Source organism: Uloborus diversus, chromosome 6 (assembly GCF_026930045.1).
Source record: "Uloborus diversus isolate 005 chromosome 6, Udiv.v.3.1, whole genome shotgun sequence".
In the NCBI taxonomy this organism is placed as follows: Eukaryota; Metazoa; Arthropoda; class Arachnida; order Araneae; family Uloboridae; genus Uloborus; species Uloborus diversus.
The window spans coordinates 23,130,250-23,148,850 of record NC_072736.1 but is presented as its reverse complement, the minus strand read 5'-3'; the positions used below and the strand labels follow the sequence as shown (position 1 = coordinate 23,148,850).

The window sequence follows — 18,601 nt, the reverse complement described above, 5'->3', positions numbered from 1 at the left end:
TTTTCAAATTTCAATGTACGTGAGTAACTCTCTCATAGATCAGTGGTGTTCCCATAGGGGTTAGGGTGTCTCCATATACGCCTTATACTCTCAAACATTTTTTTAGACATATAGCGTATAACTTTTAAAAATTTCCTATTATGACATATTTTGGATCGCATACACATATTGTACGTAATGGGTTACTCTGAGTAAACCTTTAGAAAAATTGATAGGAACATTACTGGATATAACCACAACTTTTTTAGGGAACGAAGTTGCTCAAATGAACGAGTTCATTTAAAAGAACGGATTAAATGAAACGGAGCACATACAAAAAAAAAAAAAAAAACGACTTTGTCGATCGCTACTGTAAAAAATAGAATAATTAAAGAGTCCTAAAAAGGAAAAAAAATATTAGTCTGGTGAGGAGCTTAAGTTTTTGTTGTATTTCTGTGAATACTAGAAGTTTTTGCTGATTTAAAAGATAATTTTGCTGGACGGTTCGTGTAAAGGTCAAAACTGATTCAATGAAGTAAAGAAAGTGGGGGGAAAACCAGAGAAAGAGAGCTTTCTCCTACCGGCATCCCGTCTTCCGTTGCTCTGAGCAACTTTCCCGTTCTGTCTCCTCATCGTTTTGCGTTCCGTTGGGAAATACCCCTGCCATCCGCGCATGCGTCGGGAGCGCGCGAGAATCCCCGAATAGCCACGCGCGAGCACGTGTTGCCCTTGCAACAGCGGGGCCCTTTACGACCATTCGGCCATCGAACAGCGCCCGCGCTGGGGAGACCACTCTATCCGGAGTGACAACAAACCGTGACGTCACTGCCGGTCTGGTCCTTGACCCCAATCCTCGGTTCCCTAACTTGTCGACAAATTTCGTAGGATCTGTGTGAAGGTCGCTGGAAGGAAGTATGTCAGAAACGAGAGTTGTGTGTTTATAGTAAGGTTCGGCATTTATCATCCCCGCGTCACTTTCTCCAGAGGGTTTAGTTCGTCTTCGATCGTCTGGGGGTGTGCTGACCATCTTCTCTTGTTCTCTCGCCCCGCATCTTCAGCTCTCGTCTCTCATCTGCAAGCAGCAGACGACTTCGACTCTTACATACTTTGTATTGCCAGGTGGGGCATATTCATTTTCTTTTTTTACTTTTGTTTACATTTTGAATGTCCTCTTTTAGTTAATGTTAAGAAAAAAAAGTGATTTTATTCATAATTTATTATCGTTTTAATGCCGGTAAATACTCTCTTAAAGTTAAAAAAAAGAAAAAAAAGTTATAAAAAATAAATAAATAAAAATATTTTGGGTACAATTCGTTTGTTTATCACCGTTTTCATGCCATTAGATTTGTATCGTTCACTCCGGTATACACTTTACAGTTGTTTGTTAATCACAAACATTCAATAATTTATTCGTCTCTCAGCAAGCCTTCTTCTCTTACATACTTTCCACTGCCCGGTGGGCCTTATGCATTTTTTAAAACTTTTTTTTTACATTTTTAATGTGAATACTCTCTTAGTTAATGTAAAAAAAAAAAACTGGTTATATTCATAATTTAACGTTGTTTTAATGCCGGTAAACCCTCTTTTAAAGTTAAAAAAATAATAACAATAATAAAAATAAATAATTAAAAATATTTTGGGCATAGTTCGTTTATTTATCATCGTTTTCATGCCGGTATATTTGTGTAGTCAATGCCGGTATGCACGTTGTAGTTGTTTGTCAATCACAAACATTCTGTGATTTATTTGTCTCTCTGCAAGCCGCTGACGATTTCTTCTCTTACTTACTCTCCACTACCAGATGTTCACTTAACATTCGATTTACTTTTGTTTGCATTTTGAATGTAAATGATCTCTTAAAGTCAAAAAATAAATAAAAATATGTTGGGATTAATTCATTTATTTATCATCGTTTTCATGCCGGTATACTTGTGTAGTCAATGCCGGTATGCACGTTGTAGTTGTTTGTTAATCACAAACATTCAGTGATTTATTCATCTCTCTGCAAGCCGCTCTGACGATTTCTTCTCTTGCTTACTCTCCACTGCCAGATATTCACTTAACATTCGATTTACTTTTGTTTACATTTTGAATGTAAATGCTCTCTTAAAATCAAAAAATAAATAAAAATATGTTGGTATTAACTCATTTATTAATCATCGTTTTCATGCCTGTGTATTTGTGTAGTATGCACGTTACAGTAGTTTGTTTATTAAAAGCATTCAACTATTTATTTATCTCTCTGAAAGCCTCAAAGGACTTCCTTTCTAACATACTCTCCACTGCAATGTGGGCGTTTCTCATTTTATTTGCTATTGCGTTCATTTTGGATGTTGAACATGTCTTACCTATTTGTCTGGCAGAGACTACAACTGAATCACAGCAAAGAGGTGATGCTTGCTACTATTTATGCTGGAGAGCGCGACATTTCTTACTATATGCTTCTAGCTTTTAGATTTCCAAAATTTAAAATTTTTAAAATTTGAATTTTAGGGGTTTTTTTAAAGCATTTTTTATATTTTGAGTATTTTGAATTTTGTACCTGGATTTTAATCTTGTACAGTCGGACCTCCGTATATCGAACTTCCATATATCGAAAGTTTCTATATATCGAAATCCTAGCAAATTTGTATGTTCACTACATAGAAAAATTGTTTCTATCTATCGAAAAAGTCTCTATATCATTCTCTAGACATTCGTAGGTTTTTTTTCCACTTTAGACTGTTTGTCTTATGAAAAATGAAGGTTAGCGGAGAAAACTATGATCACTAAAGGTTGCTACGAAATTCATAAGGAATAGGGGGTTCAAGGGTGTGTAGATAGGTCGTTGTTCCGTTCTGGAGTTCTTACATTCCCCCAAGTTTATTTCAAATCTTAGTTGCAACCAGTAACATTGTAAAATCAGTGTCAAGTTATCCCTTTTGTCTGTTGATTATCGTTCCTACTCTTTTTAGCTTCAGTAAAAATCATTCAAGTTAAGTAGATTGATTTTTTACTTTTCTCTCGATGACATTGTTAACACGAAAATCCCCTAATGTGGCGGTTCAAGTTGAATTTCCGAAGAATGAAGGTGTATGAAGGAGCAAAAATGTAATTTCTGTTAAATTTTTAATTATTAACTTTCATTTGATCCGATGCTCCTTTAAATTAGCAGTTGGGTTTCATGCACGAAAATGAGCTTTAATTTTAATGTTTTAGGAGATTTTTATGATAAAAACAGATCGTTTCTATATATCGAAATTTCTATATATCGAATTTTTTCCCGGCAATTTGCTACTTCGATATATGGAGGTCCGACTGTATTTTTAAAAGTGTTGTATGGTTTATGTTTCTACCTAAATGATTTTATCAAGTTCATCTTTGAGATTTTTGAAATTATCTTGCTTGTTGAGTGGTCTGATTTGTATGGATTAAGTTTCAACTTTACACATGAAGCAACAGAACTTGAAACCTAAATACTCTCCTAAAATTTAAAAAAAAAAAAAAAAAAAACTGGTATATTTATGAAGGTACTACTATTTTTGTGCCGGTATACCTATGTTGCTGATGCCGGTACACATGTTACAGTTTGTCAATATTAAAAACGCTCAGTCATTTATCTTACTTTTAAGGCGATACAGGGGTTTCAATTTTTTTTAAAAGTATTTTTTAATGAATTTCTTTGACATTTTCTGCATAGTTACATGATGTTAATACCAACTCAAATATAAAATTTCATTGAATTATTTTAAAATTTAATTTATTTTAATTTAAAATTAGATTTTATAACGCTTTTGTCATATTACGCCTTGCGAATGAAATTTCATAAAAATTATAAAATACTAGCTAAATATAATATGTAAAACAACCAAAAATAGGATGTTGGAATCACTTTTTCAAAATTTTGTGGTAAAAATAAATAATGTAAAAAAAGGCAATAACTAGACATTTTTGGTAAAATATGTTCATATTTCAATAAAATATAGCAAATATACACCACAAAACTAACCAAACAGAAAATCTTTCACAATAAAATATTAACAAACCACTTAAATACTTTAATATAAAATTTTCAGTAAATTTAAGTAATAATTCGTTTCTAAGGAACAGTTTGAGTTTGTAATTATGTCGAAAATAAGGATTTGTGAAAATCAACATTTTCTGTTTTACTGTTATAAATTTCATTAATGAATAAACAATTTAATTTTTGATACAAATTCACCACAAATAAGGTCTTATGATTCATTTGAAATGGTATTAGTATTAAATATTAAAACATTATTTGCATTTTTTACTTAAGCATTTTTATATGCATTTTTTGGTAAAAAAGGGGCGTTTCTCCCATAAAAAGTGTCATAACTTCGCCAGTTTTCCACCGATTCATTTTTTTTAATGGTGCAGCTAAAGGTTTAGTCTTTAGAAATACAATGAATAAAAAAACTGTTTGTTTTACCAATTTTTTACTTACCTGAAAGCCCCTTATCGCCTTAATTCAGCAATCTTTAACTAAATATTTGTCAGAAGTTTTTACTCTACGAAGTATCTCATCCGTACTATAGAGCTTAATATTTTAGCATAAATGTCATTAAAAATGTACTTTTTACTGAAACAGAGATTTTTTAAGGGTTCTTGTTTAGCATATTCTATAGATATTTTAAAATCCGTTAAAATACTTAAACATCGTTATAAAACGTTGTAAATAATTTAAATTTTATATTTTCTTTATTCTAAAATTTTATAAATACATATTTGTGGTTCATGTATAAGAATAATGGAAACTAGAATCGTGTCCAGGACTCAGTTTATGCTCGATACTCGGTCATATTTTGTCTGTGTGTACTCTGCTAATACCGGGTAGCAGACCGAGCAATTGTAAAAAATAAGTATCTGCGATGATAAATAACTTTGAATTGACAAAAGCAAAAATTCAAAGATGATTTTATGATGTACTGTTATTTACTACTGCTCTACTAATATGACTTTTCTTATGCATAAGTTTAGAACAACTCCATACGTAAAATACATGCAAAATAAGATTTAGCAGTGCAGCCGTTTCTACTTATAACTTTTGTTTTAAGGTATTGAAATTTAACTTTTTTATGTTTACACATGAATGAAAGGGGGACCCCTTTTCAATCCCAAAAAGCCATTACATTTCACCATTTATTTACAAATTTTTGTAAACTATTTTTAATTTTTTCTTTCTGTTTTTAAGCTTAAAGAAAATGTATTTTTAATTATTTTATTTTTTCTACATACATTTAAAAAACTATTTTTTTATTGAAATAATTTTTTGAATTTATATTATTAGTTCAAAAACTTTAAATTGAACTAAATTTAAAAAATAATTTTATGTGCGACATTCATACCGCATAAGCGCGCATTTCTTCATATATGTCAATAGTGCATTTTGAAATACAGTTGGTACTCAGCTACTTGCTACAGCACAAATGAAACCTTTTTTCAATTTTTTAAATATTATTTATGGTCAGCAATCACCTTCATTTAAAAAAAAATCCGTTTATTTAGGGAGCATAAAATTCAATTTTTTTTTCCTTTTGTTGTTTTAAAACTAAATGCATGTTTATTTTGAAGGTGGAGAAAAGTGATATTATTTGGTTTATTGAAAATGTGTGGGACTCTTTCACATTTATCTAAAACTTTAATTTCAAAAAGGATACGATTAAAAATTCTTCTATCGTACGCTAAATCATCAAAGCATAAAAAATATACAGATTATTTGAAAGATTATGGCGTTCTATTTCATTTTGTTATAATCAGTTATTTACTTGTTTTTCACACTGTTCAAGTGGAATCAAAATGGTATGGTGTAGCAGCTTCCTATTTTTATCAAGCACTTTTATTATACTTGGCCTGATTGTCACGGAAAAACCTGAGCTTTTGCTTATATCTCAACAACTAGATCACTTAAAGGCTTCAAAATTTCACTAAGTGATTTGCTTAATCTTAAGGTACGACTTAACGCTGAAAAATTAAAATTCTAAAATAAAATAATTATTTCGGTTAGGATGAAAAACAGCAAATTTCATGAAATTTTCCCATCAAGTGTTTAAATATAAAACCGATTGTTACAAATTTTGCTGCCAAAGAACAGTAATGTTAATAGTAATCATAATGAAAATTTTGAATCAAGGCTTCTCTGGAGCAAGAATGAAATTTAACGGGGCTAATAAAATTGACGGGGCAAAGTAAAGAGACATATTAGGATCTTTATCACAAAAGTATGTAGTGAACCATTCTTTTGCTTATATTTCTGCAACTAGACTAGTTAGAGACTTCGGAATTTCATTAAATAATTTGATTTAATCTTAAGATACAACTTACCGCTAAAAAGTTAAATTCTAAAATAAAATTTTGTTTGAAAACAAAAACTTTAAAATAACAGATTTTTTTTAAAAAATATTAAGCACTTTTCATAATGCATTCAAAAGGTCAAAATAACTTTTCTGGGTCAGAAAGGACAATTTTAGTATTCCTGTAGTTTTCAATTATTCCAAGAAAAAGACTTCACAAACGAAGAAAAGTGCGCTCAAGGCATTTCAAACCAAACTTTCCCATTAAGAAAAATATGCATGTTTCAACACTCAAATTTATGATTGAAAGCTAGACAGTGATAAAACATTTTCTACATGGCTTGAGCCGCACTTTTCTTCGTTTGTTAACTCTTTTTCTTGGAATAATGGAAAAATTCAGGAATGCTAAAATTGTCCTTTCTGACTCAGAAAAGTTATTTTGTCCTTTTGAGTGCATTATGAAAAGTGCTTAGTATTTTTTAAAAAATCTGTTATTTTATCGTCTGTTAATGATAGAATACATATTCATAATTTCAACTATACCTACATTCTTTTTGAATTATTAAAATTTTGACAACTTTTTAAGACGAGTTAAAATGAGTTATTAACATCAAGAAATACCATTTTCCGCGATTCAAGCCAAATGTTTCTAATTAATACATGTAGCAATATTTTAGCATTTGGTAGTTCTTAAAGAGTTCAAAGCAAAAACAACAAGACGTTCATGTGGTCGAAACACTTATCTTGTCGCACCGGCGTTCTAGAGATGACGATTCTGTCATTCCATTCGAGAGGGAGTCTCGGCGGCACCTGTTCGTCAACTTTTTGGCATTTGCCTAAACGGAAGGAAAAAGTCCATTTACAGGGTTGTGTTCCGACGACTAGGGTTTGGGAAATATTTAATAAAGAACTTGATGAATATAGTATTATAGCAATTTGTGTGCGCGTTTAAGGATTGTTTCGCAGCTAATAATGCAATGTAGACTATTCGCTTTACGTTTTTCCTAACGGTACCCGCACGGCTTTGCCCGTAGCAGAAAATTAAAATGTCATTGGATTCGCCTGTACATTTACAAATAATGGATGATGAATTTCTCGCCAATATGCTATGTTAATTTGCTCGCCCGTGTTATGATAATTTGCTCGTCCACGTTATGATAATTTACTCATCCATGATATGATAATTTACTCGTCCGTGTTATGATAATTTGCTCGATTAAATGTTCTTAAAATTGGAATAGGAAAAGTATAAAATCGAATATTCGAAAATTTGCTTTGAGGTTCTCACCCCTAAGCTACGAACTAATTTTATGCCTAATTTCATGAAAATCAGCCGAAAAGTAGAGGCGCTATGTGCGTAACAGACATCTAGAGATCCAGACATACAGATTTTCAGCTTTATCATTAGTAAAGATTTATTTAATACCTGCAGGACATTTGACCAGTGTGGTTTGATTAATTACATGGGAAAACTTATGAACTGACAAATTTACGCGATTTTTCGTGTAGAAAATATTTGAGCCAGTACTTTTTCTTTTCAGTGGTATTTTTTTTCATCACTTCAATTTTAGGCGCCTTTTCAATTTGTTTTTTATGTTGAAATTTCACTTCATTTCTTTTCCTGTCCTGTGCACCATTTTCTTAAGAAAATAAAGTTTTCAAATCTATAATAAATAAATTTGCACACCTGCTTACGCTACAGAATTTTCTAATACTGTTTATGCGGAAGTTCTAGTACCCACATTTAACTAGGCTCACGATTTTTGCTCACAACTTTCGGAATTTTATAGGATCTAAAATTAAAAAATCACGGGAAAACAACTTCACAATAATGAAATGTTTTCTTTACGCGGATTGCATTTCGTATTTTTCTTTATAATGACTGTGTGTACCAAGTTAGAAAATTCGAATTTGCTTGGGAATGAATTTAATGTTTTTTTATGCGTAATTTTTGATTTTATGACCAAAATTAACTTTTATGAATTTTTAAACTTATTTATTTATTTATTTGTTTGTTATTATTATTATTATTTTTATTATTTTGAATTTGCTTTGAGTAGAAATTATGCTAAGGCTGTGATGACTTGATTTAAAGTTTTCGAAGACATTTATTCATATCTTGTAATATGTATATTGGGGAAATTGGGTTTCCGCTCTGTACTAACAGAAATAATATACATTAAGTTGTTTTGAAATATTAGTATGTACGAAACTAGATATGAAATCTGACTATAATATTTAACATTAACACATTCGCGTACGAATTGCTATGCATATAATGCTTCATCGTCATTTATTCAACATAAGTAATCATAATTTCTTTAAAGTTACAATATCGCAGTAGAAAAAATTATGACTATAAAACTAAAAAATACTTCTTTATAAAAGTTTTTTTTTTTTAAAATAAGGTTTCACAATATATTTTTTTTTTTTTTTTGATGAGTTAGCATCTTTCATACCGTTTCAAAAGGAAACGATAAAGGAAATAATGTGCCTGTTTACTTGACAATCATGTTCATGTATTGTGTTGCTTGAACCGTTTTGATGTGCACCACCCTCCCCCCCCCCCCAAAAAAAAAAAAAAACGAAAAATAATCTGAAAAATTCTTCCAGTTCCTTCTTGTGAAAGAAGTTTTTACCGTAAAGCAGTGAAAATGAAATGAAATGTGTTATTTCCGTTTTTCTAAAAGTCAAAATTAAAATCTCACTTTCGAATAAACACGATATGTTTTTGCTTCTAAATTTGTAACTGTAGATGTCATTTAATCTTTTAAACAATGGGGTTGTTTTCTTCAGTCAAAAGTAGTACTTTTTGCCACTGAAATTGATAGAATAACCAAAAAAAAAAAAAAAAAAAAAAACATGGACTGAGCATGCTCTTTCAGAAAAAAATACTTTTAAAATTTTGGAAACGACCCCATTTCCTTTCTGTTTAATTCTTAGAAATAAAACATTAAGACGTAACCTTGAGACCAAATTAGTATGCTTGTTTTGTAGTTTAAAGCGAAACTTTTCTTCTGATTTAAGGAAATGGGTCTTTGTCACAGAGTTATTTTTAAGTCTGACATTTTCTTTTTTTTTTTTCTTTTTTCTTTTTTTTTTCTTTTCTTTTCTTTCTTTTTTTTTTTTTTTTTTCGCTGATTTTTTTTTTTTTTTTTTTTTGAAATTTAAAAAGATTTAGATTTGATTTTCGTTATAAAATTGTGCCTGGGTTTGCTCTATTTCTTCAAATGTATGATAGTCCGAAAGGTGACGATTTATATTACACTTTTATACAAAATTATAAACTCAATGCTTTTAACGTAGTTTAATGGTAAATTAACTTAGTTTATTTTTCCTTCATTAAAATAAGAAATTTTAATTTTGTTTCATATTTTTCATCATTTGTTCAGTTTCGATTTATAAATTAAATAACAGTCACTAATAATAACGTTAACTCCTGTTTGGGCTTTAAGTCAACTTATTCAAGCAAAAAAAAAAATGTTACCTTTGAATTCAAACTTTGATCCAGGTTTCACTTATGATGAAATATTCAACTTGCACGTTTTAAAACTACGTTAACTGTTTCACTTATTGATAAGTTTTACTGAATTAGGACTATTATAATTGTCCATCACCAAGGCTGAATACCTTTCCTGGGAGTTAAACAGATTACAGCCGTCCGGGGTTAACAGTGATTCATACATTCTCTATTTTTTATACCCAATTCATATTTCAACGGTATCATTGAACCTATTGACATAAAACAGAAGAAAAAATCTAAATCTTTGCACAATTTTTAAAAATTAAGAAGTAACTGTAAAAATGATTTGCAAGGAATTAAGGGATCTAATGATCTTTAACCTTCAAAATGTTCGACTTTCTAAAATATATATATGTTATGCCTAATTTAATTCTGAACAATTTGATACCTAATTTATTACCATACGAAAAAGACTTTTCAAGTTAACCAAAAAATGCATATACAGTGAAACCTCCCTTAACGGACACTCCCGAATAACGGACACCTCTAATTAACGGACATTTTTGCAAGTCGCAGTCCCTCAATGTAGGCCATTCCATGTAATTCACTCTGAATAACGGACACTCCGAATAACGGACAGTTATTTCACAAAAAAGTTTCCTTGCGATCGTAGCACTTCCGTTTTTTTTTTTCTTTTCACAGAATATCTTAATAACTGCTTGGCTTTCAAAGTTTTTCATCCTCCCACAGCTGATATCCCCCCCCCCCCCGTCATTTCCTTATCACTGTTTCTTGGAATTAAAAGGGTGGTAATGGGCAGACGCAGCGATTGGGGTTTAAAAGTTGGGGGCAGAAAAAAAAAGAACTAAAAGGCATGGTACTTTTTGCTTTGAAAAAGAGAAAAAAGTCATAATTTTGTAACGGCTAGTTTTGAGAGTATTGAAGCAGATAAGTGAAAACTGATGTCAGTCTAACAATTAACGTACGTTTTTCTTAAGATTTTAATGAATTTTGTACACAATAACTGTTTAAAAGTTAAGATAAAAAAGAGGAAACTGGACGCTTTTTCTAACTAGGGCTCTCGGGAGATGCAATTGAGCTGACCGGCGCCGGTAGTAGTCGGCTTTATGGCGCCGTGGTTTCGTTGGGTTGTTTAATTTTTAGACATGAAAAAGATTTGCCCATATTCAAGGTCATATTGCCAACTGTCAATCATGCAATAGCGATACTCGAGATAAAATAAATAAATTAGCCATAAAAAGTGTGTGGGGGAAAGGGGGGTTGCTCCGCCGAATCGCCGCCGTTGGTAATGCAAAAAAAGAGATGTCAAACTGTTTTAACTGATTACTTTAATTGATTAAATGCTTTTTAAGACAAATGTGTGCTGTCAGTATACCTTTATTAAGAAAAAACAGATTAATTACACTTGACGTAAAATGTAGTAAACCTTTCGCAATTGTTCCGATTGTGTTCTACAAAGGGAACAACAGCCCATTTTGAAAAAGGTAAATTAAGTAGTTCCTCCTAATAGCGGACACCTCCCAATAACGGACAAAACTTCTGGTCCCTTGACTGTCCGCTATTCGGAGGTTTCACTGTACTTTCCCTATAGAGATTTATGTTAACGGCAGCTGTTTAAGTCTCTTTTTCTCAGGTTGCGTTTTCTCAGATTTCGCGTTTTGCGTGAGTGATATCTCAGAAAGTTTCTAACAAATTTCCGTAAAACTTTTAATGCATGTTTGGTTTACTTTTACGATCTGAATTTTAATTCTTTTTTTTTTAAATTATTTAATTTATTTTTGAAATTTTATAAGTTAATATCAAAATTTTGGGTGAAAATATTTTTTAAAATTGATATTTACTTTCATTTTTAGTTAAAATTTAAGTTCAGATCATAAAAATAATTCAGACAAACATGCATGAAAAGTTTTACGGAAATACATAATAAACGTTTTGAGATATCATGCACGCAAAATGAGAAACCGGTACCTGAGAAAAAGAGGCTTAAACAACTGTTGTAAACATTAATCTCTATGGGGAAAGTTGAAACATTTTTACGATAACTTGAAAAGTTTTTTTGGATATGGTAATAAATAAGGTATAAAATTGTTCAGAGTTGAATTATGCATAACATATATTTTTCCCAGAAAATCTAAAATTTTGAAGGTTAAAGTTCCTTAGACCCCTTAAACTATTCTTCCCAGGGCTGTAGCCAGATTTTTGTTTCTGGAGGGTTTTGCCAAACACATGTTTCGTGAAAATTATCAAAAAAAAAAAAAAAAAATTGTATATTCTATTGACTTTTGTTACGTCAAGTTGTTTAAATGAAAGGGTGTTACTTTAAGGACATTAACATGAGCGAATGTAAAAGATGTGGTATATATTAAATGAAGAAAAATCTGATGTGTAACACCACGTAACTTCACTCCAGTTGAATATTTTACACCTTTTTAAAAAATCAAAAGAAGTGATGCGTGTGCTCATATAGGCGCGTTCGAAGTAATAGTTATTTTATTCATATATTTTGGCACTTATAAAATATATTAAATATAGAGCTTGGCACATCTGAAGTTGAAATCGTTTGATGCGTAGATTATAGAAGTTGTTAGCGTAAAGAGTTCAAAATCTTTACGAAACACTATTGTTTTGTATGAAATGATGTTCGCAATAACTACAATGAAAATAAATACTGCAGATAAAACAGAGTTTGTGCATTTCTGCAATTATTTTTTTAAAGTAAAAAATTGAAAAATAGATAAATAAAAATAAAATATTAATAATAATTTTTTTTCGGCAAAAAATATGCAGTGAAACGAGTTTTTTTGTAATGGTTTTGCATAATTTCGAGAAAGAGTTTAAACCCTAAAAACCTACCCTTTGTATACAGCCCTGATTCTACCACTTACATAGGATGCAGGGCTGCAGAGAGGCAATGCGGGCCCCTTGTCAGTTATGTCGCCGGGCCCCTTTTGGTAGTAGCCCAAACAAGTTACAGAAAACATTACTAATGGATGCATTGGAAAATTGCAAATGAACTGCAACGGTTAAAGAAAAAGAATGAATAAAACAAAAAGTAAAATGGATTGAAATGAATATATTGTACTGTACTGAGAAAAGGGAAATTCGAAATTGATTAAGAGTTAAAAATTTGAAGATGAATGTAATTATAAAAAAATGCTATTTTATCACAAATGCATCAATACAATGTTCCAAACTGCTCACCGTTCAAAAGAACGATCGTTCATTTTTTTAGGTGAACGAACGGATCCGTTCATTTTAAAGATTCGTTCTTTTTGACCCGTTTGTTCAGGAACGACACATCCCTACTATGTACAGTGATGCCAACTTACATTATCAAATAACGTATAAATCTGATATAATAATCTTTACAGCAGAGAGTACCACTGCCGTGGGCACGTAAACGGCAGTATCTGCAGAAATGAGTTTTTCGAGACATTTCGAGAAATGCGTTTTGGATTCAATACTAACAATTTGCAACTTCAGTAAACTATAGGGGGCGCTGCAGCCACTGTCTAGTGGCGGATGAAAAAGGTAAAACGAACAGACACTTTAACTTATAACTTACTTTGAAGCTTAATGAATGACAGTAATTTTTCATCGTGTTTGTGGGATTTTCTTTTCTATTCCTGTGAAATTACACTACACCACAAACTGTCTGAAGCCTGTAATTTTCCCCAAAGAAGACACGTGGAACGGAATGTTTTACCTTTTTCTTTAGTATTCTTAATCACCGCAAGGTAGCGTATTCGAACTCTGGAGTTGCGAATAGGGAAATGTTAAAATTAGACCTCATTTTTGCGCTTTTTTTCAGCAGAAACCAAATAAGCAAGCTTATACAGTAAAGCTAACGTACAAAGATGACGAAAATGCAAAAAAAAAAAAAAAAAAAAAAATTGCAGTTACTGCCCTCTACTTGCACACGGCAGACAATTTCTACTACAGTTTCTTTTAAAGTGAAATTTTTTTAACAAGATGAACTGGTAAGAAAATGTGAAGTTGTACAAAGTTAACACATGCTTTAAAATTACAATAAATAATAGTTTTTTTTTTTGATCAAAATTTGTAACTGATTCATTTTTTGACGTATTTCAGTGTTTCCGGAGTCGTCAACGAGATGCTGAGAGGCTGGTTCGACGCGTTCCGAAGCGACGGCGGCCCCACCCTCTACACTTTCGCCAACCGGACCCCCGTCACCGAGGACGTCCGGAATGTGCTCATCTACGTCTCATTCTCCACCCTCTTCGTGGCGTTCCTCATCGTCTTCCCGGGAATACGAAAAGAGGCAAGTCAGATTTCATCCTTTAAAAAAAAAAAAATCGATCTCCCATTTTATTGTGTCTAACAAAATGCCAAGGAACTCAAGGGCAGATTTAGACTCTATTTTAGAAGGGGTTCATTTTCAGAATGCATGGAGATCATAAGAGTCATTTTTCTGCATAAATAGGAGAATCTGTTAAAAATTTTCCGAAGTAATAGTCTCCAAGGATTAAGCGTTAACCTATCTGTAGTCATTAAAGGATGTTCTCGAGCCCCATATCTCCCCCCTCACCTCCTATGATTCACGCCTGACACTCTCCTTGTCTCAATAGCCGTATAAGTCCTTTGTCTTTATTACACTAAGAACTATCACAGTTGCAACAATTTCCTCTCAACACAACCCTATATATATATAAAAAGCTACAACTACTACTCCGTATCTCTAAGGAGCTACTCAGTCCTTGTCTCAGTAAATCTAAAGAGCTACAATTATCTCGTCTCAACAATACAATAAAAGATACAACCCCATCTCAATTACCCTAAAGAGCTACAAATCTCTGGTCTCAGAAACCCTGAAAAGTTTACACAATTCCTCCTAATGAGCAACGCCTAAAGCTGCAACACCTACGTATCAATAACTTAAGGGTAACGCACTCCTCGTCTTAAAAACGGTAAAGATCTCTTCGTCTCATAAAAGCGCAAATTTCTCCTTCTCAATAACACTAAAGAGCTATATGTTTCTCGTCTCAACAACACTTAAAGAGTTACAATTCCTTCTTCTAAATAACCTTAAAGAGTTACGATCCCGACATTTCAATAACACTAAAGAAATTACACACTCCTGGACGCAATAGCCATAAAAACTGCAATTCCCTAGTCTCAAAAGCCCAAAAAATGTTTCAATTTTCAATAACCATGAATAGTTACAACCCTCGAGTAAAAGATTCTATGATCATCTCAATAACCCTGAAGAGAAAGATAGAGCGAAACCTTCAAGAGCTACAGTTCACTCATCTCAATAACCCTAAAGAACTACCATTCCTTTATCTTAATACGTGAAACCTGTGTAAGTTGACCACTCGCGGTGCAGTACTTTGGTGGTCAACTTATAAAGGACGGTAATGATTTTTTTTCTTTTTTGTCATTTCTTGCACCATGTATTCATTTTTTGAGTAATTCACCCTTATTCTTTCTGTTCAACTCACTTCCATTGTTTAACATTAGTGGAACTGAAACAATAATTAAAAATACTATTCAAATAATTTTGTTATTTTTTCCTTGTTTTTAACTATATTAGACATTGTAGTTTTAGAAATTCCATATGAGCCGGCTAATTTTCTCTGGCTATCTCTATTTTCAATTAATTTTAATATAATATTTCATACTTTTTATTAATCTCAAGTTCAACTAACTTTCTTTTTCAAGCATTTTTTGTACATCTTATAGCACAAAGAGCTATAAGCGCAACTCTCCCAGTTCATAAAGGCAAAATTAAAATGTCATATCTCTTAATCCCTTGCACCAGAAACATGTAAATTTACTCATTAGCAGGTTCAGATCTGCGTGCCCGCAGTGCGAGGAGCCTGCGTCCTTAAAGGGGCTAACGGCCCTAGTAATTGAAAAAAAAAATCGAAAAAAACTAGCACTAAGACTTATTCACTTTACAAATAGACACTGCTGGCCACTAGGGAGGGGCCCTATATATTTTGTTGCGGGGAAGCTTAAAATGTATAGATCCGGGCTTACTCTTTTTAGCTCAATTCCTGTGTTGCCACAACATATTGCGACTGAAAGAAAAGATTTTGAACTTTTCTACTGACACCTATTTTCATTGAACAGAGTACAAAAAGCTATCTCAAATAGAACAACAAATGAAAAACAAGTTTGGAGAATTAAGAGCAGCATAAGCTTTATGCTGCTGTTTAGTTAGTAAAATGCTAGTCTGTCATCAAAGCATTAAAAACATTTTTGGAAATTTATCAAAAAAAAAAAAAATTATAAAAAAATAAATAACAAAATAATTTGCTGAAGAAAGTTTTAAAAAATAACCAAGTGGTCAACTTACAAAGGGTTTTTTACAATACTCCAAACCAAATTTAGCGTACATTAGTGGTCAAGATAGACAGGTGGTCAAGATAGAGAGGTGGTCAAGTTACAGAGGTTTTCCTTCTTTATCTGACATAGGACTAGTTCCGTTCCTGACAAAAGCGGTCAACATAGACAGGTGGTCAACTTACAAGGCTGGTCAACTTTACAGGTTTTTCTGTAACCTAAAGAGTTACTGCCTTCACGTCTCAAAATATCTGTTGCTCAAAACAATCCTCGTCTCAATAACTCAAAAGAGATGCAATACGTCGCCTAAAGAGTCTTAAAGAGTTACAATTTCTTCTTCTAAATAACCTTAAAGAGTTACGATCCCAACATCACAACAACACTAAAGAAACTACACACTCCTGGAGGCAATAGCCATAAAAGCTGCAATTCCCTAATCTCCAAAGCCCAAAAAATGTTTCAATTTTCAATATACCTGAATAGCTACAACCCTAGAGTAAAAGATTCTCTGATCATCTCAATAACCCTGAAGAGAAAGATAGAGCGAAACCTTAAAAAGCTACAGTTCACTCATCTTAATAACTCTAAAGAACTACATTCCTTTATCTTAATAACCTAAAGAGCTACTACCTTCACGTCTCAAAATATCTGTTGCTCAAAAAAATCCTCGTCTCAATAACACAAAAGAGCTGCAATACGTCGTCTAAATAGTATTAAAGAGCTGCAACCACCTAGGTCTAATAATCACAAGAATTTCAATTCCCTCGTCTCAGTTCAGGGTAGCAACGAGGTGGATTAAAGGATTAAAGATTCACCAGAAACTGTTGCAAGAATGTGAAAAATTGGTGATTTACAAATGGTCCTGGGGTTTGGTTCTTAGTCTCGTCTATAGACAAGAAATTGCGATTGATTAAATTGGTACTTTGTTTTTGCTGTAACCGGGAGTTGCTGTTTTTCTGCATTGTGTCTACATTTTCTGCTTGTTTTCTCAAAACCAAGAACAAACTATTCGTTAATTTCATGAATAATTACTTGTTAGGAACAACAGTAATTTGTGGATTGCTAGCAAGCGAGTTAAAGAATAGCAAACGTTTAGCATTCGGTGAAAATTTAATACCAGAAAACAAAGTTATGACGAAAATATTTTTATTTGTTCATTATAAGTTGTTTTTGTACAGGTAATTTAAAAAAAATGATTTCACATTTTGTTTGATTTCAACAAGGAATGTTTCCTTATGAGTCATTCCTAACAATTTCACAACTTATTCACCATTTCTTAGGCAATGTATACTTTTTCTACTAAAGAATCGATCATTTCATGATATCATCTTTATCAGGTGTTTATTTATTGATTCCTTAAATTAATTTCGAAATTACTCTCCTTGCTTTCTTTTCCCGTTAGTTTAGAGCTTATTTTAGTTAATAAAAAAAAATTAATTTGTCAGTTGGTGATAACATTTTGATCCAAATTAATAAGCAATGCAATTGAGGGAAATATGCACCACATTCTTTTAGGTAAACAACATCGCACGTTGTTTTGTTTAGCTTTTGATTTAAAAAAATCATATCATATATCCAAACACGTAATCACTTGACACAAATTTTAGCAGCTGTAATTGCGCGCGTAGAGAAATTTGTGTCAATGACAAAACGAGACAAATTCTTACGCTGTCTGCATTTGACATTGAAAATTCCTTCAGTGTCATTTTAGAGTAAGAGTTGATTGTTATTTATTAATAATATTATTTCTTGATTACTTGCCAAAGTCTTTTGTCACTAGCTTTTCGATATTAGTTTAATATTAAATTATAGGTTTAAAATAACTGCCAGAACAATGATTTTTTTTTTTACATTAGAATCAATGAGAAGCAAAGAAATATAAGAGCCGAAATTAAAAATTTCGAGGTAACCTGTACAGATTGTAGGAGAACCTATAATCTGCGCTGGTGCAAGGGATAGTACAAGTCCCCATAGCAGAAAGTAGGGTGACAGGTGACGTACGTCGCAGATTATTTTTCCCCTCTGAAGACAATTTTTCAATAATGGCAGTATTCAAAATCTATATCTTTTATATCTTGCAACACATTTTTTAAACATTTATTAAAAAAATTTTTTTATAAGATCAAATACTTGTTAACAGGCTAGATAATAGTGCCAAGGGTGCATATAATTAGTATATATATATATATATATATATATATATATATATATATATATATATATATATATATATATATATATATATATATATAAGTTTTTCCAAAACATAACTCTTAATAACGATTATCATTTCAAGAGTTTTGTTTTTGGATTCACAATAGTTTTAAAACACTTGCTCCCGCCTGTCTTCCCATCCGTAATGTGAAAAATGTCGAGCGTTATTAAAATATTTTTAAGTTCTTTTTGTTTCGAAACTTTTCGTGCATCCTAAGTTCAACTATGAACGCTTTTTATATTTATAATAGTTATTAGAATGCTGCGTTTAGTGTTTTAAATTTCATGACATAAAATTTCTTGCTATAAAATTTCTTTTTTC

General features: G+C 31.8%; 1 protein-coding gene across 1 annotated transcript in view; it reads left to right on the top strand.

The window, feature by feature from the left end:
- Positions 1-645: 645 nt before the first annotated feature.
- The window catches only part of LOC129225276 (dual oxidase maturation factor 2-like), a 211,224-nt gene continuing 193,268 nt past the window's right edge, over positions 646-18,601 (top strand). Inside the window, exons 1-2 of the mRNA XM_054859862.1 lie at positions 646-1,098; positions 13,849-14,038. Coding sequence (XP_054715837.1) covers positions 13,871-14,038 — 168 coding nt within the window. The 5' untranslated portion in view covers positions 646-1,098; positions 13,849-13,870. The remainder of the gene's footprint in view (positions 1,099-13,848; positions 14,039-18,601) is intronic.